Below are 25,497 nucleotides of genomic sequence, written 5' to 3'. Positions count from 1 at the left end.
CAAACCAGCAAGATCCTTGGTAGAAGGTAGTACTCAGATGAACATAAGAGAAGGGTTTTACAGATGGTTTTCAAAATTCTGTTTGCATCACATAATATCACCATGTCCTCATAAGACAGTGGCTTTATGGGAAATGTGTTCATTTTGAGAAGTACAATACTGGAAGTTTACAGCTTTTGTATGAATGCAAAAGCAGAAAATGTTCATTCATTTGTATTTCTCATTAGCTTCCTCTTGTACTGGACAATCACTCAAAAGGCATCGACATTCACTTCTGGGTCCGGGTTGTCTCCTCTGCCTCGGACAAACTGAAAGAGGTAAGCCCCGGCTCCAGCAGCTCAATTCAAAAGTTCACCGCCTGCTATTTTTAGTTGTCAGGAAACAGTTGCTTCCTCTGGCCTGGCTTTTTACGCAAACAGACAGTAGGGGGATATTATCTAGTGCGTATAAGGAAGGCTAAATTCAGAACATGGCATTTTAGCCCCCCAAAAACAGCAAAAGCAGATAGATCATCATTATGGGACCGTTCACTGGAAAAATGCCCCCCAAACATAGCAAAAAAGACCTAGGCTGCAAGGACAGGTAAAAGTCTCCAATCAGCATAGATTAAAAAACCCTGGTGATGAATGATTGTGTTAGTGTATGTGTTTCTCTCACTAAAAAGTCTATGAACATGATTTTTCACTTATTTTACAGTTTTTCTCGATTGCTAAAACACATTTCTTGAAACTACGCCTCATATCCTCACAACAGTAAACACAAATCCATAACCTCTCACTCAATTCCCCAAACATCCTATTTCCAGGTCAAAATGAAGCTCTACACCCAAAACTATTCACTCCTGCTGAAAAACCAAACTTTGCCCTCAGACATCAAACACAAGCCCTCAAAAACACACACACTACAACAGAGTTTTGCACACTGGTACTATTAATTCAAAACAATAGTTCCAAAACAATTAGGTTGCTTATGGTTCTCCCCTTCAAAACCCTTGTCACATGATAAACACAAAAGACGCAACCAATGTATGTACAGTGGCACATTGTCATTCATGTACTATACAGTACAACACACACCAGAAACATTATCCCACCTCAGCATCTTGTCTTTGGTCTGGGTCAGGCCAGAGAATCTCATCCACATCACAGGCTATATTGGCCCCAGCCAGGCAGCGGGGGTAAAATCCTCTTGCATGCCTGATCCACCCCTGGCATGCATCTACTGATATGTCTAGGCAGGCCTCTTCCATGGCCTGAAGGAGGTGAACACGGACATAAGGTTCTCGGTCATACACTTTCCACCGCCATGCCGAAAATAACTCCTCTATCGGGTTTAGAAAGGGAGAGTATGCAGGCAGAAAGATATTAGAAAACCTTGGGTTATTGGTAAACCAGTCACGAACCAGAGCAGCGCGATGGAAGCTGACGTTATCCCACACAACAACGTAGTGAGGCTGCTCTGGCTGTGCTGGTTCCCTGTAGTCCAGCTGGAACATATGTTGTCTTAAACCATCAAGAAAAGCAAGGAGAAGCATAGTGTTATAGGGTCCTAGTACGGCATGGCGGTGGAGTACCCCTCGTTGGCTGATGGCTGCGCACATAGTGACATTCCCCCCACGCTGACCAGGGACATTTACAATAGCCCGATGGCCAATTATGTTCCTCCCCCTTTTCCTTCTTTTGGTCAGGTTAAAACCTGCCTCATCCACAAAGATTATTTCATGGGGAACAGGCCGTCCTTCAATCTCAAAGATTCTCTGCAAAACACATAACACAGTAGAGTCAATCGGTACCCTGAACCACAGTTCAAGAGTGCTGAAATGGCAGCATAAACTGCCATGCTGTGATGGTACACAATACTTTATACAGTATCAAAACTCATACCTGAACATATTCCACACGTTGGTTCTTCACTCTGTCAGAGTTTCGTTCGAAAGGGACTCGGTATGCCTGTTTCATCCGGAATTGATTCTTTCGGAGGATGCGGTCAATTGTGGAGAGGCTGATGGCATTTATGCCTCGAAAAAGATGATCATCCTCAATCACTCTCCTTTGAATCTCTCGCAGGCGGATTACATTATTTGCAATTACCATGTTTACAAGTTCCCTCTCTTGCTCCTCCGACAAAAGCCTTAACCTGCCTCCACCAGGTGGTCGTCTCTGTGTCCTACAAAAATAGAAGCACTCATTACTGTAACTGTCACACATTCATTTTACAGGCAAATAATGGAAACATACTGAAACTCAAGACACATAAGTTCAGTAACTTACAAGTTACTGTACAAAGCAGTCTTACTGCAAGTACACCTACCTGTTTTCCTCCCTGAAGGTTCTGATGATGGAGGCAACAGTGAAGCGACTCAAATTTGGTTGTACTCGTTGCCCAGCCTCCCTCATAGTCATCCCATGGACAAGGACATGGTCAACTAAAGTGGCTCGAATTTCATCCGAGACTGACTGTCTTCGTGCCCTTGCTCTTCCCCTTCCTTGTCGCCGTCGTTCTCCACCTCCACCTCCTTCACCACGTCCTCCTCCTCCTCCACCTCTCCCTCCTCCTCCACCACCTTCCTGTTGTCCTAGACCACCTCCTCCTCCTCTTCCACCACGTCCTCCTCTTTCACCATGTCCTCTTCCTCCACCACGTCCTCCTCCTTCACCACGTCCTCCTCTTTCACCATGTCCTCTTCCTCCACCATGTCCTCCTCCTTCACCACGTCCTCCTCTTTCACCATGTCCTCTTCCTCCACCACGTCCTCCTCCTTCACCACGTCCTCTTTCTCCACCACGTCCTCTTCCTTTGCATCTCTTTGGATCCATTGTTTCAAACCTGAATGAGCTGACTTTGGCCCTTTTATCTATCCATCGCAGGTTCTGATTGGTGTGTGCTAAATTTTGACTCCTAGTGTTTCCACCTGGTTAATTGTGTGCTAATTGAGCTCAAGCTATGCTGACTTAAGTTAACATTATTGCATGCTAGTGCTTTCTAAATGACTACATGGTGTAAGCACTGTAAAATGTAGGGATTTGTGTGTAGAGTTTTGCAGTAACAGTTCACCAAATTTGAGTCATGTGTCAAAGCAGGGAATAGTGTTTATAGTTCAGGGAAATGGGTGTGCTTTTTGACCAATAGCGTTACGGTTTTGAAATTTTAGTTTAGAGGCCTGGTTATAGTGTTTAAGCAATCGAGAAAAACTGTAATTGCTGTCATTGGAAAAACAATTTTTTCACACCTTAGCAGGCCTCAGCTTAGTGATTGCCAAAGAGCCAAATTTATTGTACGAGTGTGACTTAAAGTTAGAATTAGGCGTGCTCACAAACTACCATTTATGTCTGTATGTGGAAATACTGTTTTGTTTGTTGTGGATGTTTCCATGGGACATTCATTGAAACTGACAGTCTGGCATCCTGTTGGCGAGACACTTGTCTCTCTCAGGACTATAGAGAGCGTATGATCCAAGTGGAAGGCATTAAAATAAACTCATTCTTTCTTCTTTTTTAAAATTAGACATTAAATATTTGTCAAAAGTTCCAATAATTGTTGAGTTATGCACCTGCCAGCTGTTATTTAGATATATCATAACTGACTAATGTTGATACGTATGCTAATCATGTGTAAAGGATACGGGATATTTAGTCCTCTGTAGAGGGTAGCTTGATATAACAGAGCCCCCTTTCTCTTTTTATATTTATTGTATGTATTAAGATCTGTACAAATCTTTTTTTTTATAATATTGCACATGTCAGTTTTAAGTAATTTAATATCTCAGACACTAAAACGTTTAACAAGTTAATATGGAAGATGTAGAAGACTGCAGCCGGGTTACACATAATCTCGAGGATATTTTTAATGCAGTGTTTTAGTGGCTGTGCTGACCCTGTAATAAGAGGATAAAATATATGGACAAAAGTACACATTACACCTACAGGAGCTGCTCAGCCAGGAAGCTGCTGGCACACAATTTTTGTGATGATAGTAGTGCGAGATGAGGTTTGGAACATCTGGCCACTTTTATGCACTTCCATTTACTGTTTACAGCTGATCATGGAATATCTAGGAGGGAAGAAGGGCTTTAACAAATGTTTGTAAAGGCAGACTGGCTAGTGCCTGATTGTATACACTCTGGCAATGGAGCTGAAAACACCTGAAGGTGTATACTTTTTCCCATCAGGTGCATACTGTTTACACCTATGACAGAAACTGGTTGTGTAAAAAACACATTTACACCAGCCTATTTATAGATTTCTGCTGAACATATCTTTATCATTAGATAACTGCTAGATTATATCTAAAAGTTTTCATCTTCTTTTTTTGTTTGTTGAAGCTTGAATGATTCTTCTTATCTCTCTGCAGTTGTTCCAGAAGAGTAGCTTCAGGGAGCTCATCCAAGTCGTGACTCCTCTCTTCCAGAAAAATCTGTCTTTCAGGGAAGTGATGGCTGCCGCCTCCAGCCTTGTATGCGGGTACACTGAGGGGGCTTTCTCCCGAGTCACCTCCTTTAACTGGTATGAAGACAATAACTACAAAGCCTTCCTGGGTATCGGCACTGGGTGGGCACAGGACCGTTACACATATGATAACAGCACCAGTGAGTACACCATGTGTATGTGTGTATATGTGTGTATGTATGTGTTAGTCCCCGTAGGGAAATTGCTCCTCTGCATTTAACCCATTCACCTATTGAAGCAGTGGGCAGCCACCAATGCAGCGCCCGGGGAGCTGTGTGTAGGGACGGTACCTTACTCAGGGGTACCTCAGGGTAGCCGTTCAGTAGAGTCGAACCCACGACCTTCCAATCATGAGGCAGCTACTCTACCTATTGAGCTATCCCTGCCCGTATACATATACATCTGTATTACCTTGTATGACAGACCAAACTAAAAGTACTGTTCTTGAGACTGCTGCCGTTCTTTTTTGGAGTAACCTTTAGTTTGCAAACCCTCTAGTTTTGTATAAGAGTTGTGATTTTAACCCACTTTGCTGATTTGCAAATTCTCTTAAAAGCCATATACAAATATGGAAGTTTCTTGGAGAACTGGGCTCAGATCTTCTGTGGATTTAGCACATGGTCTCCCAATACTTTTTTCTCTTCATGCTGTGGAAGGAAGAACTCCAGCAATGTGTTGACCATGATAAGAGGCTTTTTTGTTAGATCATCACCTACTATAAAGTTAATCCAGTTATCCATAATCCAGTTAACTATAAAGTTAAAGCCAGTGTTGCTGGAGTTTTCAGCTGTCAGTCGTGTTCCTGCTTTATGCAGTTTGGAAGTGGAGGAAGTTGCAGCAGCATTTCTTTACTTTCACCGTCTCTGCATGTGGATTGCCCATTGTCAGCTGGATAATGGGCTAAAACAATGGATGGATTGATGCATGGCTGAATGACTGAAAAACTGGCTGCTCTCATCTTTATCAGCAAATTTTAACTTGATCTCCACCCTGCCCAACCTATGCAACACATTTAGATGAGCATAAAAATAATTATGCACTCTGTAATTGGTTTCCAAATAATTCTTTGTGCCATGGCATCTTTGATAGGGTTCTGTTTAAGTGCCTAGCTTGACCTATATTGCAACAGCTTTTACATAACAAATAATCTTTCCCTTCAGCTCCTTTCTGCAATGACCTGATGAAAGAACTGGAGTCCAACCCTGCCACCAGGATTGTGTGGAACTCTGTGAAGCCCATGCTGATGGGACGGATCCTCTTTGCCCCTGACTCTCCAGCTGTCAGAAAGATCATACAAAATGTAAGCGGCATTTAGGAGATGACAGGTGGAGCTCATGGTGTCAAACCAAAACCTTGTTCTATGGAATAAAAACAGCTTTTAAATTGTTTTTAATGAGCTCTGACTGGTGATTCTGTGTGTTTTTATGCAGTTTTTATATCCAGCTTTATATCTATTCAAAGTAAAGTATGTTTGGCTAATAAATGCACCTATTTGAGCAGTTCAAAATAATTGCCCAAACAAGTGCTTGGAGGTGTTTTATAGGATGGCTGATAGGAGGACTTTGGCAGCAACAGTTGAGATATTTTATTATAATTCAGCCACATGTGCTTCAGAGATTTCAACTATAGCAGGTATGTTGTATTGATTCACATAACACAGGTGCCATACAGTCAGCAAGTTAAAGCGTAGCTTGATGTATTTAATGCCTGGTAGATTCCAACTCTGATACTAATACGTGAGGGATTTATTGCACATTTTGTACATTTTAACAGTGAATACTCGAAATAACTTGGCAGTTAACAGGATTGAACCAAGTAAAGAGACATAGTTAAAACATCTAAAAAACTGAAAATTTCTTGTATCACAGATAACCCCCTTTAGATGATTTGTTTTACTCAGTAACCTCCATGTCTTTGTTTGTCTTTTGGAGCAGCGTCCACTGTAGTGAACAATGCATTTTCCTTCAAAAGGGGATCAGCTTTCATCAAGTCATGTCCAACCTTTTGTGTCTAGATGTAGATACGTGTTGGTCAAAGGCCTTTGAGGGGCGGGGGTGGGTTGGTAGCGGTCATGGATGGTTTGATCGCAATGCAAGAGCACAAGCTGATCGGCTATGGTGAAACCACGGCGCAGTCTAATGGCGCCGTGGCCTTTTTAACTGTTGTGTAAGCAACAAAGTGTCTCCTTAAGGATGTGTGATCGGACACAAAAGAGACACACAAAAACGTGCGTTTCCCCCTTCCCAACCTTTAATGACCTCTTTGTTTTCCTCTTCTCTCAGATTGCGAACTTGATTGGTCTAGGAATGTAATGAGCAAGGGGTTAATCCATTACTTTACAAGACTGAAAACATAGCCTCTATAGGCTCTTTGTTGTCATGCTCTCAGCTCCTGTCATGCATCAGTGTGTTTCATAAGAAAACGAAGAACCATGCGCTTAAACATATGTTATCACGCTTTATGTGACTGCCCTTGTTTTATGTAAGCCACGTAGGTCTTGTCTGTACTGTATCCTGCTGTTACCGTGCTTATTTTTCATTTGTTACACTGTAAGAATTTATCTTAAAGTGCAAAGTCACATACTTCAGAGCCTTCTTTTTACTGGAAAGCATAGATAGAGGCGTATTTATTCTGTGAGGGCACAATCAACATCCACTTTTATCTTTACAGTGTCTCTTACATTAGATGCATCATATGTGCTGCTGTGTCTGTATAGATATTCATATTCAAAGTTGCACGTCAGCTACTCGAAAGATACTTTGATTGCTTTCTTTGATAAAATTATGGAACTAAGTAATCCCCCCTAGCTCCCTTGTTCTCCCCTTTTGCCTGCTGTTTTCAAACTGCCTCATGGGCTGAGGAAGCACTCACTTGTGGGAACCTGACTGGGATTCACTGGGCAGGCTGAATGCATTCAGCCAGTTGTCACCAACAGCCTCCATTGTCACCCCAGCTCCATTGTCCCCATTGTCACCCAAAATCAGACACACACAAGGGGAAGGCGTTTAATTGGGTGTACTCTTGAGTGCTTTCATCCCCCACTGCACACGGCTGAATGCTGAAGTAGCCAGCCTTGGGTGTGTGCCACACAAAGCACTGTAGCGTACCCATACGCACATTCAGGGTTTTAACGATAAGCGTGTGGTAAATATTGGTTGCACAGTTGCCGGTTATCTATACAGGCCGACAGGAATTCTTTGTGTGAGAATGTGTGTGTTGTCTTTGCTGATCCTGTTTTCACAGGGAGTTTAATGTGGGAATGGTATGTAGCGGGAGATTAGGAGATCTGTGACAGAGTGTGTGTTTGAATGTCTGAATGTTGTGTACACACGTGCAGATTTAATGAATTCTTCTGTATATTGTTTGAACTGTGGTTGTGTTTGTACCTGTTCCTATGTTACTGATTGTTTTTCCATTAAGATATGGGGAACAGTTTGAATAGATTTGCCTCGCTTTGGCTAACGCTTTCCAACTACTGACATGCACATTTGCATGTCTCCCGTAGGCTAACACTACCTTTGAGGAGCTGGAGAGGCTGAGGACTATGGGGAAGGCCTGGGAAGAAGTTGCTCCTCAGATCTGGGCTTTCTTCCAAGATGGAGTCCAAGTCAAGATGGTCCGGGTAGGGTACTGTGTGAATGAAAAGGTGTCAGTGATTGAGGCTCATTTAACATCAAAAGATAACCACAGAGTAGATTAACAAAATATTAATGTCCTAATAAAGTGACCTGTCTTCAACAATCTAGTACCTATCAGTCTAATAACGTTAGATAACAGTAACATTATTGCATGCTTTGTTCTTGTCTTGGCAGGATTATCGTGTTCCTACTGGTTCTTGCTTCTGTTAGTGGGGAAAAAATAGTTAAGTAAGTGTGATGACCCTTCTTCCTTTCATTTCAGGACACCATCCGTAATCCTTCTGTGATGGATTTCATCGACCGGAGTCTGGAGATGGCGCCTTTCTCCTCCAAACACATCCTCAACTTCCTGCACAGCGGCCCCCCAGAGGAACGCCCAGATGACGTGCCTGATTTTGACTGGCGGGACATCTTCAACCTTACAGACCGGGTGATTCGGATGCTTAACCAGTATGGGGATGTGAGTGGCTGTTGCTTTTTTCTTGGGGAATTTAGCATTTCCTTCCTGCGGTCACCTCTCCAGTACCAGTCTTCTGTTTTTGTGAAGTGTGTATCAGTGTGTGGAATTATACTGACTTGTCAAAGGGAGCTTGGCGTTTCTAGATGAATCCAAAGTGTCAGAATAATTTTTGCAGAGTGTTTTTTTTTTTTTACCTTTTCACCTGTCTGACTTTGACAGTAAGAGTGCAGACTGTTGTGCAATTTTCACTTCACCTGAAAAGGTGACAGGCTTTTTCATGACATAATCCAATTATCCACAGGTCCTGTCACCCGCTGATTTCAGTGCCCTGGTTACCTAACCGCTACGTGCTCAATGCAACCCTTGACATGATCTAAACATTTAGATAGTGTCTCTGGGAACTGTAATTTGTCCCCCTGTCCAAAGACATGGAAATCCACCCAGGTGGGCCTGAGCCAGAGCAGCAAACTGGCTGTCAAGTCTCTTTTGTTTACTGCTGATTGAGAGGGAGGGTAAAATAAAAGAAAAGCATCACAGACCATCTCTTGTGAGTGCCCTCCACTATGAGTGGGCCAATGTGTTTGAAACAAAGTTACCCATTTCCCTGTACAGGCTGAGCAGGATGAGAGGCCTATCACACTTGGGGGTGACACTGGGGTATCTGGGGGCATGGTTGGGTAGATCGTTGGTGCTCTGTGTTTTTGTCCAAGTTGAAGCTTACAGCACTTCTGTGTGACAGCGAGAGTGGGAACGATTGAGGCTGATTAGATACAGCTGTCACTCTGTCCACCATCCTTTATAAAGAGGCAACAATGAACGTGAGCTTGATGGCTGGCTGAGTCAGGTTGGTGGCACGCATTCAGATCTCACCACCCAGTTGGGCTGCAGTGTTGTTAGTTGGATGCTTGATTAAATGAAGGGGAGGCCTTTTGGATATGGAGTAGTTTTCAGTACGTGTTCTGGATAATGGGTTTATAAATGCATACTGTAGATGAATATACGTGGATGCATATGTGTGTTTGCACACAAAGAGGTAAATATTTTTGCTGTGGCGGGATCCCTTTTGAAACCAGGCTCTCCCTATTTGCATTCACTTACAGTGAATCGCTGTATCAGACACGGTTTTCAGTGAAGAGACAACCACTGCAATGCCACTGCACATGTGTGAAGATACACACGTCTTTGTGACTCACTAGCCTCTGTTGTCTTTAACATTCGAGCTATTCTGTTAGGTTTGGTTTGAGTAATGGCAGTATTTGTCTGTCCCTATGGAGCAGCCACAAATGAAGTTTTGATATTCATAGTTCTCCAAACTGATTGAATTCAAGACGACTCTGGTAATGTACTTTTCTCTAGCACCACCTGCAGATTAAAATTTTCATTTTTGTAAAGACAGTCATGATTTTCAGTCATTTTTTTCCCTTTTGTCTTCTTATAACTTTTACTGAAGACTTTTACACCAGTTAAAAGTTTATCCTGTACGTTTTTATTCATTTGGTAAATGTTCATTTGATTTAACTTGTCGAGGTTCCAAACCTTATTGACCATAAAGACAGGTTAGGATTAAACACAAAGTGTTTATACACCATTTTGCATTTAATCATCATTATTAATCTCTGGTGGAGGTTTCTTCCTGTTAAAAGGGAGTTTTTCCTTCCCACTGTCGCCAAATGCTTGCTCATAGGGTGTCGTCTGATTGTTGGTATCTTTACCTTTCAATGTAAAGCGCCTTAAGGCAACTGTTCTTGTGATTTGGTGCTATATAAATAAATTTGAACTGAACTGAATTTTTGATAAATGTTCATTGACTCCTCTGGTAAACTCAAGCATTGACGGCACGACCTGTTAGGAAACTTATTTTGAGTTTTTGAGTTGATGACTGTTTCTCTTCTGTTCCCTCTCTCGCTCCCAGTGTGTGATTCTGGATAAATTTGTGGCTCTGCCTGATGAGGATACCGTTACGTATCGGGCGTTAGGAATGCTGGAGGACAGAAAGTTCTGGGCAGGCCTCGTCTTTGTAAATATGTACTCCTGGACTACTAATCCCCCGCCTCATGTTAAGTTCAAGATCCGTATGGATATTGATGCAGTGGAACGCACCAATAAGGTCAAAGACAGGTTAGGATGAAATTCTACTTAATTTTTATTTAGTGTCGCACAATAAACACATAGGAGCTAAATATGCGTGTATTCCTCAGGTACTGGGATCCAGGCCCCAGAGCTGATCCTATGGATGACCTCCGTTACGTTTGGGGTGGCTTCGCTTACCTGCAGGACATAATAGAGCATGCCATCATCAGGACACAGACAGGAAAGGAGCGGCCGCTGGGTGTTTACCTACAGCAGATGCCCTACCCTTGTTACGTGGATGATCTGTTAGTGGAATTATTATAATTAAAGAATGCAAATAATTACATTTAACAGTCATTGCAGATCATAGCTTTTACTTTCAAGGTATAGTAATAAATGATCTGTCCATGTGCCAAAACTGATCTGTCTTGGCAGGAAAGCTGACAACTTGTGAGATGTATGCAACAATCACTGCACATTTCTCACTTTTGCCCTCTTTGTCTTCCTTTAAAGCTTCATGCTGACTCTCAATCGCTGTTTCCCCATCTTCATGGTTCTGGCCTGGGTCTACTCTGTGTCCATGATTGCAAAGAGCATTGTTCTGGAGAAGGAACTGCGGTTGAAGGAGACCCTTAAGGCCGTAGGGGTCACCAACGGTGTCATTTGGTCCACCTGGTTTATTGACAGCTTTATTGTGATGGGCACTAGCACAGCTCTTCTTACGGCCATCATCATGGTGAGAAAAAAGAGCTTAGCTTTTTCTAGAAGCTCCTTTTGTGTCTGGGCTTTTATTCAACTCATCCAAGCAAATATCTGATTACCAACACCTCTCTCCTTATTTGCATGAAGTTACAATTTAACCATTTAGTTTTGCACCGCAATCTGGCATTTTACCAGAGGCAGTACGTGTGATTAAGTCAGTGCATCTGTTATATAACGCACCAGTAAATCATGACTTACACTGTGAATCATTACAAGTGTTTTACCTTGAAATAATAAATGGATAATAGTTTCTCACTGACCCCATAAATCATTAATGAAATAACTGTGAATACTGTGATATCATGGGAATTATGTCAGTGTCTTTGCAGTAATGTGCCGGTGAATAATTAACACTTCTAAGCCACAACTTCTCTCATGTAGACAGCAAGTTACTCAGCAGGCACATTATTGTAAAATGGGCTGTTGTGACATCTAGTGGGAGTATTGTATAAAAAAACAAAAAATAAATATTAAAACTTCCAAATTATGTGTGAAAATTCACAAGTATTTCTTGTTTTTGTGGTGATTATTTATTAGCTCTTCTTATCTTATATTCTCAAAATTTTCAAAAGCTTCATAATGACCCAGTAAATTTGGTTTGGGGGAAATAAATGAGTCTTTCACTTACCCAAGCCATCAAATATTTATTTTAAAGACCATTTTTCTTCCAGTGTACAAGCACACTGAGCAGCTAAACATCATCCATGCACTTTTTTGCCTTAACTACAGGGAGGCAGGGTGTTGAACTACAGCAACCCGGTCATCCTCTTCCTGTTTCTGCTCACCTTCACCACGGCCACCATCATGCAGTGCTTCCTTCTCAGCGTCTTCTTCAACCAGGCAAACTTGGCAGCTGCTTGCTGTGGTATCATCTACTTCACCCTTTACCTTCCGCACATTTTCTGCTTCGCCTGGCAAGACCGCATCACCAAAGACATGAAGCTCCTGGTGGTGGGTGTCTCAAGTTGAAAGCATGCTTACTAATGATGACTGTTGTTTAGTTTTAGTTATAGAACAGGATTAGCTTATTCGAATCATTAATACTTACACACATTATGTGTACCAACCACAGCTACTTCTGTTTCCTTACTTTTAACCCTGATGCAGACTTAGGAACAGACAATAGGAATAACACATGAGACTACAGATGGTTGATAGACTTGCTTTAAATGTCAAGCAAAGATAATCTTAGCACTGATTCCTTTCTCAGAGTCTACTATCTCAAGTGGCATTTGGGTTTGGGACAGAGTATTTGTCAAGGTATGAGGAGCAGGGTCTGGGTCTTCAGTGGGATAACATCCAGACAAGCCCCCTGGAGGGGGATGAGTTCTCCTTCCTCACTTCCATCTGCATGATGGGCTTGGACACAGTCCTGTATGGGGTTCTGGCGTGGTACCTGGACAATGTATTCCCTGGTTAGTGTGTAGGAGAATATTGAAGGGTCTTATTACAGCTATTTCATTATAAATAATTGTGTTCATTTATTTAATACGATTTATTTTCATCATAGGACAGTATGGAATTGGCCGTCCATTTTACTTTCCCTTTCTGCCCTGTTATTGGCTCAACACTGTGGCTCCAGCTTCAGGTACGTTTGCTATTATACATTTCCGGATGCTTTTTCGTGGGAGGGTTAAGTTGTTTGAGAGTGGGTATTGCAGACAGATAAGAAACAGTCATAAATCTAATATATTGTTTTTGTCATCTAGCAACAAACTAATTTAAATCTCATTTCCCAAAGGCAACACCAGAATGGAGTTGGATAAAAAAGGCTTTGATAATCTTGCAAACAAAGAGCAAGGAGAGCAAACAAAAGAAGAAGATGGAATCCATGATCAGGAGAATAGCCCAGAGAAAACCAAGGGTAAAGAGGATCCACCTTCCTGTGAGCATCACGACCAGCGTGAGAGGCTGGGGAAGGAGAACAAGCCCGAGAAGAACCAGGAGAAAGACGGTATAACGGATGGAGCAGCTTTACCACAGTGTATAAAAATACAACACGCTTCTACATTTAACTGTCTGCTACTTTCTCAATTTAAAGAACACATCTTACTATAATGATCGTAGCATACAGTATGTATACAAGTCTGTTCCCTCTAAACACATGAATCAATCTGAATGAAACGCACTTTATAACCTACAAAGGGTATCAGGATGATCAAAATCTGCTGTATGTTTGTTGTTTACATTGCAGGTGTGTTTTTCACTTCCAAGAAAACATAATTTATTCAACACCATTCACATGGTTACTGAACACTATCCTGTTACGCTAGTATTAATCCAGTACCATCTTTAGTGTCACTATTATTCATATTGATATGGTTTTTATCACTGTATACAGTGATATGATACATGATAATAACTTGATAAATCAACATACATGTCTGTGTTTTCATACGTGAGTGAACTAGCTTCCTCCCATAGGGTGCATTTTCGCCAGTACAGTTAATTATGTATTTTATGACTTGGACTTATGTAATGTTTCTCCAGGCAAACAGCTGATTTCAATGCAGGATTAGGGCTCTCTTTCATTGCATTCACTTTGCCCCTCATTTTCCATTTATCACTGTCAACATTACCTGTGTGGGAACTCAGTGTCCTTGTATGTGTTTGCACTTGCTGACATTTGTGAACGTACACAGCTAACCCTTCAGGTTTATGCTTAGTTAATAAGTGATGGAAACGTTTCCTTTGCACTGTATGGCATTCCAGTTGGCTGAGCTCATATGTTCCTTCCTGCTTTCATTTGGGAAATATTAAATTTTTTTAAATTTACTGAAAAACATATATTCTGTCACTCTGTTTTGTGGAATTCAGTAGTTTTCATTTGTCTTGCATTATTAACTCCATATCCAGACAAATGAAAGAGATGAAATGTGTCTTTGGTGTCCACAGAGCAGCCTTACTTCGAGGCAGAGCCAGATGATCTAGTAAAGGGTGTCTGCATCAAGGACCTGGTCAAGATGTTCGGTAGTTGCTTCAGACCGGCTGTGGATGGCCTCTCCATCAGTTTCTATGAGAGCCAGATTACTGCCCTTCTGGGGCACAATGGAGCTGGAAAGACCACCACTATGTATGCCAAACAGTACATAGATGCCCATCGATGTATATCTATAGTCTAAAGAAAATATAATAATATCTGTTTTCTTCTCTCCTGTCTCTCCTAGGTCTGTCTTGACTGGTATGTATCCTCCCACCTCAGGGACAGCCACCGTTTATGGGAAAGACATCCGCACAGACATGGACACTATCCGACAGTCTCTGGGAATGTGTCCTCAACACAATGTCCTTTTTCAGTAGTATGTACTTCCTCACATATTAATAACAGAAGTAGTTTTTGGACATGTTACATGAGCAAACAGATATAAAGATAGCACCGTACTGTATAGCTGGATCACTGTTTCCTTGTCTTTCTCTTGCTCTTTATCAGTATGACTGTGGCAGAGCACATCCTGTTCTACTCTCTGCTGAAAGGCCGTCCAATAGCAGAGGCTGAGGAGGAGGTGGAGAACATGCTGGAGGATCTGGGTCTTCCTCACAAGAGAGATGTACTGACCCAGAACCTTTCAGGTGTGTTTGGAAGCAGATGCACACATAGATCTATCAAAGCTCACTGTAATGCAGACTACACACACACACACACACACACACACACACACACACACACACACACACACACACACACACACACACACACAATAATGTACTCCCCATCAATAAATGATGGTGTTCTGTTCAAGGGGGCATGCAGAGGAAGCTGTCTGTTGCTCTGGCTTTTGTTGGCGGGGCCAAGGTGGTGATCCTGGACGAGCCCACATCTGGGGTGGATCCCTACTCCAGACGTTCTATCTGGGACCTGCTACTCAAATACCGTGCAGGTAACACTGATCAATACTGATTTTAGACGAGTATGTAAGGTTTTTAAAATATTTATACCAATGTGTTGTATTTGCGATTGTTGATTGTACTAAGAAAACATTATTATGTGTTACACGAAAATATTCTGAGTACAAGAGTGCTCATACAGAGAATTAATTACCCAACCCGACTATTCACATTAGAAGAAATCTAAAATGAAAATCATTAAACACACTTAGCTCGACCTGTTACACAACATGGCCTGTAGAGGTTAGACGATGAATAAATCTGACTGGTTTGTCCAGACGGCCAGCAAATAATTAAGCTTAGATCCTGCACAAATCATTATAGCAACTAAACCACTACCAACAGCACGTATTACACTTTTCTGGCATACCTCATATCACCATCATAAACTTTAACCTTGCTGAACTAAAACTTTAAAGTGAAATATATAATAAATGATATATTTTCTATGACAACTGACAGATGCCTCCAGTATAACATGGATGACTGTGTTTAATATATTCTTAGGCGGGAAGGATTTATGACACCACAATCAGACCAGCTCCACTGAAATCGCCATAATAAAAACGAGTTATTACTCAGCTTTGAAAAGCTTTTCTTAAATCAAATGCATATTTCCATTATTCAGCCTCTCTTTATTAAATTCACTCTCTCTCTGCTGTTTGCAGGGCGCACAGTGATCATGTCCACCCATCACATGGACGAGGCTGACCTGCTGAGCGACCGCGTGGCTATCATTTCTCAGGGTCGCCTCTACTGCTGCGGTTCCCCAATCTTCTTAAAGAACTGTTTTGGTGCTGGCTTCTACCTCACTCTTGTACGCCGCATGAAGCATGACACTCTCAAGGTGGGAACTAAGGAAGAGGGAACCTGTTGTATATTTGTGCATTATCATCTTTAAAGTTATAGATGTTGTAGTTTTGCAAATTAAAGTAAACCTGGTTTAAAGTTAAGTTCCTTCCTCCTTATAACATTTGTAAAACCCCCAACATTACAAAGAAAACACAGCGGGATTTCTTATTTTTCTGATGGTATATTTAACACTGCGACACAGCGATTTCTCATTAATATCTTGTTACGGTGTCCTTCAGCCTAGCTGTGACTGCACAGAGGATTGCTCGTGTGTGTGCTCGAAATGTTCGACATTTAAAGCGAACCGGGAGGAGAGTCACACCCCTGACAGACAGATGGATGGTAAGTCACATTTAGAAGACTTACCGTGGGAAAAGCTGGCCATTAATTCATTATATTATTAGTATATAATCACTTTGTTATGACGACACTATTGTCATTTTCGTTGAACCTGTTTTTAGGCTAATCTAATTATTAAGACTATAGGGCACACTCCCTTTGTCATGTTGATGAATAATACCTTTACAATGGATTGCAGTCACTCTGGTTACTGTATCTGCTGACAACACACCTAGAAACACCTTATATTCACTGTGAAATACTGTGACCTATAAAATTAAAATCATTATCATTAGTTAGTGTGAAAATTAAGTGCACTGAGTAACAGATTAAATGCAAAGAATAATGTGTAAAAGGCTGATTTAAGGCAAAATATATTTCTTATCTTATCTTCTTATCTGCAGGTAACATGGAAAGCATCACAGCCTTGGTCCATCATCATGTGCCCCAGGCCCGCCTGATCGAGGCTATTGGCCAGGAGCTCACCTTTCTTCTGCCCAATCGTAACTTCCAGCCCAGGGCTTATGCTAGCCTCTTCAGGGAGTTGGAGGAAACTCTCTTGGACATCGGCCTCAGCAGCTTTGGTGTGTCTGACACGTCGCTGGAGGAGGTGTGTGGAAAAAAATAACCCTGAAAGTAAAAGCAGTAGTTTCATGCAGTTACAATAATAGGAATAATATCAATAGTCATTTACATTTGCAAATTAACATTGTGACTCCATAAATAAAACTAGAAATAAAGAAGCAAAAAATAATTATTATATCTTTAAAAACCGGCAATCTGTCACTGCCTGGCTGTCTCTGTAAAAAGATACATTTTATATGTTTTTTCATTAAACTTTCTTCGTCTTATGTCCTGAAATTAAAACGGATATATTTTTTTTTTGCAGATCTTTCTGAAGGTCACTGCAGATGGGAATGCAACCAAGAGGAAATGTTTTCAAGGTAAAGCATGAACAAACTGTAGAAAGAGCTCAATCTAGGGCAGAATTTTCTTTTCACCACTTCTTTTCTTCCTGTTGATTTATCAAAGCCTGATTGGAGCCTGACAGTTCTGATTGTTTTCTCAGTCCAACCGTGTCCACCTATAATCATGTTTTATGTCCTTCATATCCATTCTTTAACTCTCTCAGACAACAAATCATGGCAACAGATTTCTCGAGCTAGTCTCTGTGGATTCAACAGAGTCGCTGTTGATATGGAACCGCTAAAAGGTGACAGCGTCTTTAAGCTCACAGCTCTGGCCAGTAGCTGCTGTTGTGAGGAAAACAACAGTTATTGTGAAGGTTACACTAAAAAGGAAATAACATAAAGAGATTTCTGCATGGTAAAAATAAAAGTACTTACTAACAGCTAGTTAGCCTAGCATGTATAAAAAACATGAAAAAGCTGACAAAACATTTGTAATAAAGTTTTCAAAAGCTTAGAAACATTTTATACACAAAGGAAGTGACCATTAATTACTCTGGTACATAATGGCTCCATTAGTAGATTTGAAAAGGCTAACATACAAAGCCATGCTAGCTGTTTCCTTCTGCTTGTAGCATTTGTTTTCAGCTAACTAGAACCTCACCAGGCCAGAAAATCCTATCAGTCACTGATGAAACTCTAACATTTAAGATTATAAGATTATAAGATACTCTTTTAATCTCGTTTTATGTATTTGTTTCTACTACTTATTTTGGCAAAGGTTATTCCTGGCAACAGTGTAATGCAGAGAGCTTCAGCTTTGCTATTAGGCCAGCCAAAGTCAGGCTACTGAGCACTGCTGGCAAATGCTTTTCGGTCACAGTGAAGACTAAAGATGCGGCTGTAATTTAGCATTGAGATCTCTGGTGGAAGTCATTTTAATTTAAGCTTTTATTTCAGAGTCCAATGGCCAGAGTACATGTGACACATCAGAAGGCAGTGCAGGCAGAGGATCCTACCAGGTCAGAGGCCTCTGTCTGACCACCAAACAATTCTTTGCTTTGGTAATCAAGAGGTTGCATCATGCCACACGCTCTTACAAAGATTTCATTGCCCAGGTAACCTTCTTATTTTATGATATCTTAATAAAAGACATTGTCATTATCATTATTCTTTTAAGAACTACCATTGCCTTGGACGGCTGTGGAAACAAACAAAGTGCACTATGTGTTTCAGCTGTAAGATTGGTTTTTGTTTTTCTGTTTTTGGTAGATTGTCCTGCCTGCCAGTTTTGTTTTCCTGGCACTGACATTCACTCTGATCGTTCCACCTTTTGGAGAGTATCCGAGCCTGACCCTCAGCCCATGGATGTATGGACAACAATACACCTTCTTCAGGTATGCACTAGGCCATCATGAAAGGTTTAGCTGTTACGAGAAGATGTACCTGTTCAGTTGGGTTGATCAGTCTGGCTCAAATAAAACATCTTTTAACAAATGTTTGTGTAAAATGTGTAAATGGATAGAATTTTCATATTTTTGCTATTTTGTATTCATTACACTTTACCCAATGTAGTAATGAGCACCCTCCAGATGCTCAGATGAGGTATTTCGGCGAGGTGTTGTTGGAAAAGCCCGGCTTTGGGACTCGGTGCATGGCGGATGAACCGCTGGAGTAAGTCAACTTAACAGAACTAGCGGTTCTTGCACTGTCTTGTGTGTTTTTTGTTTAACATTAGTTCCTTTCCTCCATTGGAAGAGATTTCCCATGTAACAACATCACCACAGAATGGGAGATGCCTTTGGTCAACCCTGCTTTCATAGAAATGCTGGCTGGCACAGAGTGGAGCTCCCTGAGACCGTCTCCACAATGCAAGTGCAGCACACCTACAAAACTTACCATGCTTCCTGTGTGTCCTGATGGAGCTGGAGGGCTGCCACCTCCACAGGTAGGTTACGTAACTGATACTGAACATGACCACATTATGTGCATGCAATTATATAAGTACAACGCTAAGATCCATGAGTGGAATTACATCTGCATTCGATCCACTGCTGCTGATAAGTGTTAACAGAGAAATCCTGTTCCTATTCCTCAGAGGATCCAGTCAACAGGAGATGTCCTCATGGACCTAACAGGCAGGAATATTTCAGACTACCTGGTGAAAACCTACCCCGGAATCATCAGAACCAGGTGTTTTGGACAAGTTCTTGCCAGTTGTTTTAATATACTCCAGGGTGAAAACAATATCTAATTACTGCATCTGATTTTTTTTCAGCTTGAAAAGCAAATACTGGGTGAATGAACAAAGGTAATTTAAATTTGAATCAAACTAATTTATTGGAAAATCCATTTCAGTCCAAATAGTGGAAATGTCTGACATGGTTGAAGTGCACCTCATAGACGTTGTGTTATGTGCAGTGGTATGGTTCTTCCTCTAGTGGTTGAAATAAGGTAATAATTTAAGTATGAAAGCAGGCAGATTACTGAAAGGCTCTGTCAAAGGGATTTTCTGTGTGGCATCCAGGTACGGGGGTATATCAGTGGGAGCACAGCTCCCTGTTTTAGGGGTGGAGCCAAAGACCATCCAGGACGTAGCAGGTCAGCTGGGACGACTGCTCAATGTAACAGGGGTAAGCCTTTGAAGCCAAATACTATGTTTTTTTCTGTGGAGGGTCTGAGTCATTGTCGCTGTATCTCTGTTTCTGCATGTTTATCACTTTGTTCCTTTGTGATTATTTTTTAAGCCTCAAATTTGTGCTTGCAGGGAAAATACTCGAAACAAACGCTAGAGGATATAGGGACATTCTTTAGGTACATGGAGACTGAAAACAATGTCAAGGTCAGTTAATTAAATGAAAGCTTCGTCTCTAAAATTAACTTGCCTACACAATATGAAAGATCATGCTGTAATTTGATATTAGGAATCAGCAGCAGCATCTATTCCTTTTTGCAGGTGTGGTATAACAATAAGGGCTGGCATGCCATGGTATCTTTTATGAACGTGGCCAACAATGCAATCCTCCGTGCAAACCTGCCCAGAGAAGCTAACCTTGCTGAATATGGAATCACTGCCATCAACCATCCTCTGAACCTCACCAAAGAACAGCTCTCTGAGATCACTGTGTGAGTCAACCTCAGCCAAGTAGTTATCACCCCATCTTATTTCAAGGGGTTTTTAAGAGAGCCAAAAAAGATATTTGTTGCACAAAGATCTCCTAAAAAAAATTAAAAAAAATAAATCCATCTCTCTCTCATTTTCCCAGTCTGACCACATCAGTGGATGCAGTGGTGGCCATTTGTGTCATCTTTGCCATGTCCTTTGTCCCAGCCAGCTTTGTCCTCTATCTCATCCAGGAGAGGGTCACTCAGGCCAAACACCTGCAGTTTGTCAGTGGTGTCAGTCCACTGGTGTACTGGATGGCCAACTTTCTGTGGGACATGGTACTGCAGCAGCATTACATTACGACTGTGACAGTGGCTGAGATTTCAGTACAATCAAGAAGACCCGTCAGTAGCTTTTTGTAAACACTGGTATTTCTGTAACTCTCTTCAGGTTAATTATTCCATCAGTGCAGCAATGGTGGTGGAAATTTTCATCTTTTTCGACAGGAAGTGCTACACCTCACCAACCAACCTCCAACCACTAATTGCTCTGCTTATGCTTTACGGGTAAGCTTTAATCTTTTTAGTTTACTGTTTTACATGTGTGATTTTAGTTACTAACGGTGTAATAATTATGGATGTGCATGACTAGATGAATAATTGTCACTGATCAAACTACTCGGTGTCAGACATACTAGTCATTTAATCCAGTTCTTAACATTCTAATTGATTCCCAGTGCCAGTAAACTGTCTTAGCTGTTATTCAGCCATCTGCCACCAGGTGGGGCTGCAGCCCAAACAATATTGTGGAAAAATGTTAATCTAGGCATGAGATTTTTGTTATTTTTTGAGATTTTCTGAAGGCAAAAGAATAAGATTGTGGAGACAAGTGGTTAAATGAGCTTTCTCTCCCTTAGAGATAGGGTGAGGAGTTCAGTCATTCGGGAGGGGCTCATCGTAGAGCTGTTACTCCTTCATATTGAATGGAGGCAGGTGAGGTGGTTGCCTACTGGGTGAGGAGGACACAAGGTAGATCCAGAACACGCTGGAGTTCCCAGGCCACATCCCTCGGCTAGCCTGGAAAACCCTTGGTGTTTCCCCAAATGAGGTGAAAGACGTGGCTACGTTTCACTGCTTAGGCTGCCGCCCCGGACAAGGACGGATGATTTATTGTTTCTTGTTATTTCAGATTTGCACTTTTATTGTGGTTATTTTATTGGTTGTCATTAATTGCAGAACAATGTGCTTCTTTAATAATGCACGGCACAACGCTGTGCGCAACACTTTTTATCTGCGATTTATTTGTTTTTTTAATGTTAATTTGTGATATTTTAATAATATGTAAGCATCTGTCGTAAAGTGTTTTCATATCATATTTAATATCAGTTTATTCTTCTACTTCTGCGACCGTTTGGGCTGTAACAGGCAGTGTTCATAATGAATGACGCGAGACACACAGTGAAACAGCACGATCGAAGAATGTGACACTGCCCATCAAACAGTCCTCTAATTTAGCTCGATAGTTAGTTTCTTAGTTTTAGATTAGTCATTCTAACTTTTTCTTCTCTTTTAATCAACTGAGAAATTAGTCGTCACCTGCAGTCACTAGTAATAATGTGGTATTGTCACAGCCACATTGTTTGAAAATAGTAAAAATGACATCTAAAGCAGCCAGTCTCTGATGTCTCCAGTTTTCCATAGACATTTGTTTCCTGCAGTAACCTAATGTAATTACACTAAATGTCACACCATAAACTCCAGCCTGTCCTCTAAGAGCTACATTGGATTTGCATTCTTGTGAAATACAGACAAAACAAGAAGAAAGTAGATCTGAATCAAAAGGAAACTTCAAGCATACTTCTTGAATTAATTTCACAGCTGACTGGTTTTCTAATATTGCATATATCTATCACATATTTATTCTAATATTATTTTATTATTGATTGGTTTTGAGTTTGGTCTACATGGGTAGAGTTTTTATAATCTTTCTCTGGTAAATATTTCCTATCATCTGGCCTAAATGTGAGCTACTGCATCACTGAATTCTTATTAAACTCGTGTATATCAGGTTTTCACTACATTGCCCGGCTGGGTCATTAAATACCATGTCAAGTAAAAATATTGCAGCATTTTTGTTTATTTGGCAAAGATTTGGAGAGCACATACTGTCAAAAAAACATAAAACGTGATCTATTGCAGCGTTTTCCTCTCATCAGCATCAAGCACTGGGCTTTCCCTTTAATTGATCCTTTTTCTAATCTCCTTCCTTCTCTCTCAGCTGGTCTGTGACACCCATGATGTACCCCATGTCATACGTGTTCAGTGTTCCCAGCACAGCCTACGTCTCTTTGTCATGTATCAACCTCTTCATTGGCATCAACAGCAGTGCCATTACCTTCATCCTGGACCTGTTTGAGAGCAACACGGTAAGCCCAGTAGGTTTGTTTCTACCACTTCAACCAATTTTAATGTCAAACTTAATTAACAAAAAATAAATAAATAAAAAAATGTCAAACTTAATATTACACGTTGGGTTTCTATCTAGGCTCTGTATGGGTTCAACCAGCTGTTGAAGAGGGTGATGCTGATGTTCCCCCATTACTGCCTGGGCCGAGGTCTCATAGACATGGCTATGAACCAAGCTATAAGTGATGTCTATGCCCGCTTTGGTAATTATGAACCACACAGACTCATACCCCTCAAATACATGTAGCTATAAAATATCCTACAATGTCTTTTTAATAAAGAGGTCATCAGAAATCTCATACCATACATTTGCCACCATGACCCGAAGCAGCTGCAGTCTTGCTGCAAAGACTGCTTAGGCAACAAGATCCCCTGGAGCAGAATCAGCATTATTGCTATGCAAATGTGAACTAAAGATGCAACATGAAATATTAATGATGTGTATCTAACGGTTCATGCATTCCAGTGTTTTCCACATTACAAAGGCTGGAGAAACTTACATGAAAAGCACCAACTGGGAAAGTAGGATTTATAGGAATTTTGTTTCTACATTTTCTCAGGTGAGGACTACAGTCCAGATCCCTATAACTGGGATTTTATTGGGAAGAACCTGTTCTGCATGGGTGTTGAGGGATTTGTCTATTTCATCATTAATATTCTCTTCCAGTATTGCTTCTTCCTGAATAACTGGCAAGTAAATGTGTTACCAAACTTGTTAGATGCACATGAATAAATGCTATTTGAAATTTACACATGTGATGAAAGTCATTGTCCAGATAACACACCAAATCAAACCATGACTGAGTAGCAATTTTTTTTCCCGCTGGCAGGATACCCGATTGCCCAAAGCCTCACATTTTGGATGAAGACGTGGATGTTGGAGAGGAAAGACAGCGAATTTATCAGAGTGGAAAATCAAATGACATTTTACGTGTGAGAGACTTGTCCAAGGTCAGTGTTAGTCTTTATTAGGACACACTGTGGACAACAAAAAAAGAAAACTGATTTTGGAGAAAGATTTGAGTTTGAGCTTTATTTTTGTTCTGATGTTCTCTTACCAGACTTACACAGGAACAATTATCCCTGCAGTAGACCGAATCTGTGTCGGAGTATCACCTGGAGAGGTTTGTAGAGGTTTGGTTAAACTGATATATGGTACGGTATGTTACCTCTAAGGCTGTCTTTTTCTGCTTCCAAATATCCACAGTGCTTCGGTCTCCTGGGGGTAAATGGAGCTGGGAAAACCACAACCTTTAAGATGTTGACTGGAGACATTAATGTCACCTCAGGAGAAGCCTCGGTTGCAGGTCACAGGTTTGTACATCGCAGTTGTTCCGTGCTGAATTTGAGCATTGATGTCGAATACATTCAGTTGCTGATAATCGCCGTTGTTTTAAGTTTCTTTGATGCTGGGTGAAAAAGAAGGTTTGATACACTTCACCTATCTGCATAAATCTCTCACAGCATTTTGACCAATATCCTGGATGTCCATCAGAACATGGGTTACTGCCCTCAGTTTGATGCCATAGATGAGCTGCTGACAGGCAGAGAACACCTACACCTCTACGCTCGCCTTCGTGGAGTGCCAGAGTCTGAGATCAGCAGGGTGAGATGCAGAACTAGGTCTGACAGTTGATGGATGAAGTTTTATTGTGACATTATTTTGAAATGGGGAACTTTATCTTCTTCTAACTTAGGTTGCAGAGTGGGCCATCCAGAAGCTGGGTCTCTCAGAATATGCAGGTCACAGTGCTGGGACCTACAGCGGAGGTAACAGGAGGAAACTCTCCACAGCCATTGCAATGATTGGCTGTCCTGCTCTGGTGCTGCTGGTGAGTCCAACAATAACAGGATTAGTGGGTTATGAGTGGATATTACAGTTATAAGAATATTAAGCAGATAATGGACAAAATTCAAATGTGCCAAAGCTAATTTGTTTATTGTTCCTGCACTTTAGGATGAGCCTACTACAGGTATGGACCCTCTCTCCAGACGTTTTCTGTGGAACTCCATCATGAGTGTTATTCAGGACAAAAGAGCCGTGGTCCTCACGTCACACAGGTAAAGCATATATTTTAACATAAACAAATACATATGGATAACTGACATATAAAGCAAAAAAATCTGAATGCTTGACTCCTACGTTCCACAGCTGTGTTATGCCGTGGGGGTTTTATGCTGACATGTTTCGTTGCTTTAGAGCAGAGATGTCAAACTTTACACTGTAGGCCACACTTTGATCTTAAATGGTCTGGTCCAGAGAAGCTCCACTTTTTGTCAGTGTAAAGAAGTTCTGCCATTTAATTATTTATTTATATTTAATTTCTTTGGTGTATGAAAGGCCAGAGAGCAGGTCTTCATCAGTAGCGAAAGCTGCAAAAAGGCCTAAACATATAAGCCCTCCTTCGCATTTTCCAAAGCTGTCCAGCGGGCCAGATTGAAGTCTTTACTGTGCCAATTCTGGTCCCCAAGCCTTATGTTTAACACCCATGCCTTAGAGGCATCTTCTGGTACAGTACCCCCAATAATAGGGCAACATGGGTTTAATACTCTGGGCTGTTTTCCCA

The 25,497-nt window shown here is 41.2% G+C and overlaps 1 protein-coding gene across 2 annotated transcripts in view; it reads left to right on the top strand.

Annotated features, from left to right (window-relative positions):
- Positions 1–25,497, top strand: part of LOC146625206 (retinal-specific phospholipid-transporting ATPase ABCA4-like) — a 32,520-nt gene that overhangs the window by 5,529 nt on the left and 1,494 nt on the right. Inside the window, exons 7-47 of one of the 2 annotated variants that reach the window (XM_085362719.1) lie at positions 228–317; positions 4,351–4,585; positions 5,606–5,745; positions 7,951–8,067; positions 8,346–8,543; positions 10,456–10,661; positions 10,742–10,918; positions 11,127–11,349; positions 12,105–12,326; positions 12,586–12,790; positions 12,886–12,963; positions 13,117–13,329; positions 14,271–14,448; positions 14,543–14,674; positions 14,806–14,945; positions 15,116–15,253; positions 15,929–16,107; positions 16,352–16,454; positions 16,856–17,061; positions 17,341–17,395; positions 17,584–17,664; positions 18,320–18,477; positions 18,632–18,756; positions 18,935–19,033; positions 19,118–19,307; positions 19,458–19,552; positions 19,638–19,670; positions 19,887–19,992; positions 20,127–20,201; positions 20,316–20,485; positions 20,626–20,803; positions 20,916–21,031; positions 22,743–22,890; positions 23,010–23,133; positions 23,491–23,620; positions 23,761–23,881; positions 23,992–24,054; positions 24,138–24,244; positions 24,395–24,536; positions 24,628–24,762; positions 24,888–24,991. In XM_085362719.1, the coding sequence (XP_085218845.1) occupies positions 228–317; positions 4,351–4,585; positions 5,606–5,745; positions 7,951–8,067; positions 8,346–8,543; positions 10,456–10,661; positions 10,742–10,918; positions 11,127–11,349; positions 12,105–12,326; positions 12,586–12,790; positions 12,886–12,963; positions 13,117–13,329; positions 14,271–14,448; positions 14,543–14,674; positions 14,806–14,945; positions 15,116–15,253; positions 15,929–16,107; positions 16,352–16,454; positions 16,856–17,061; positions 17,341–17,395; positions 17,584–17,664; positions 18,320–18,477; positions 18,632–18,756; positions 18,935–19,033; positions 19,118–19,307; positions 19,458–19,552; positions 19,638–19,670; positions 19,887–19,992; positions 20,127–20,201; positions 20,316–20,485; positions 20,626–20,803; positions 20,916–21,031; positions 22,743–22,890; positions 23,010–23,133; positions 23,491–23,620; positions 23,761–23,881; positions 23,992–24,054; positions 24,138–24,244; positions 24,395–24,536; positions 24,628–24,762; positions 24,888–24,991 (5,735 nt within the window). Of the gene's footprint in view, positions 1–227; positions 318–4,350; positions 4,586–5,605; positions 5,746–7,950; positions 8,068–8,345; positions 8,544–10,455; positions 10,662–10,741; positions 10,919–11,126; positions 11,350–12,104; positions 12,327–12,585; positions 12,791–12,885; positions 12,964–13,116; positions 13,330–14,270; positions 14,449–14,542; positions 14,675–14,805; positions 14,946–15,115; positions 15,254–15,928; positions 16,108–16,351; positions 16,455–16,855; positions 17,062–17,340; positions 17,396–17,583; positions 17,665–18,319; positions 18,478–18,631; positions 18,757–18,934; positions 19,034–19,117; positions 19,308–19,457; positions 19,553–19,637; positions 19,671–19,886; positions 19,993–20,126; positions 20,202–20,315; positions 20,486–20,625; positions 20,804–20,915; positions 21,032–22,742; positions 22,900–23,009; positions 23,134–23,490; positions 23,621–23,760; positions 23,882–23,991; positions 24,055–24,137; positions 24,245–24,394; positions 24,537–24,627; positions 24,763–24,887; positions 24,992–25,497 lie in introns of both variants that reach the window. The other variant, XM_085362720.1, reaches the window with a different exon arrangement.

This window comes from Diplotaxodon limnothrissa, linkage group LG9 (assembly GCF_057381915.1).
Source record: "Diplotaxodon limnothrissa isolate DT_005_m linkage group LG9, D_limnothrissa_male_GT1.1, whole genome shotgun sequence".
NCBI classification, from domain to species: domain Eukaryota; kingdom Metazoa; phylum Chordata; class Actinopteri; order Cichliformes; family Cichlidae; genus Diplotaxodon; species Diplotaxodon limnothrissa.
This window is presented reverse-complemented; position numbering and strand designations above follow the sequence as displayed.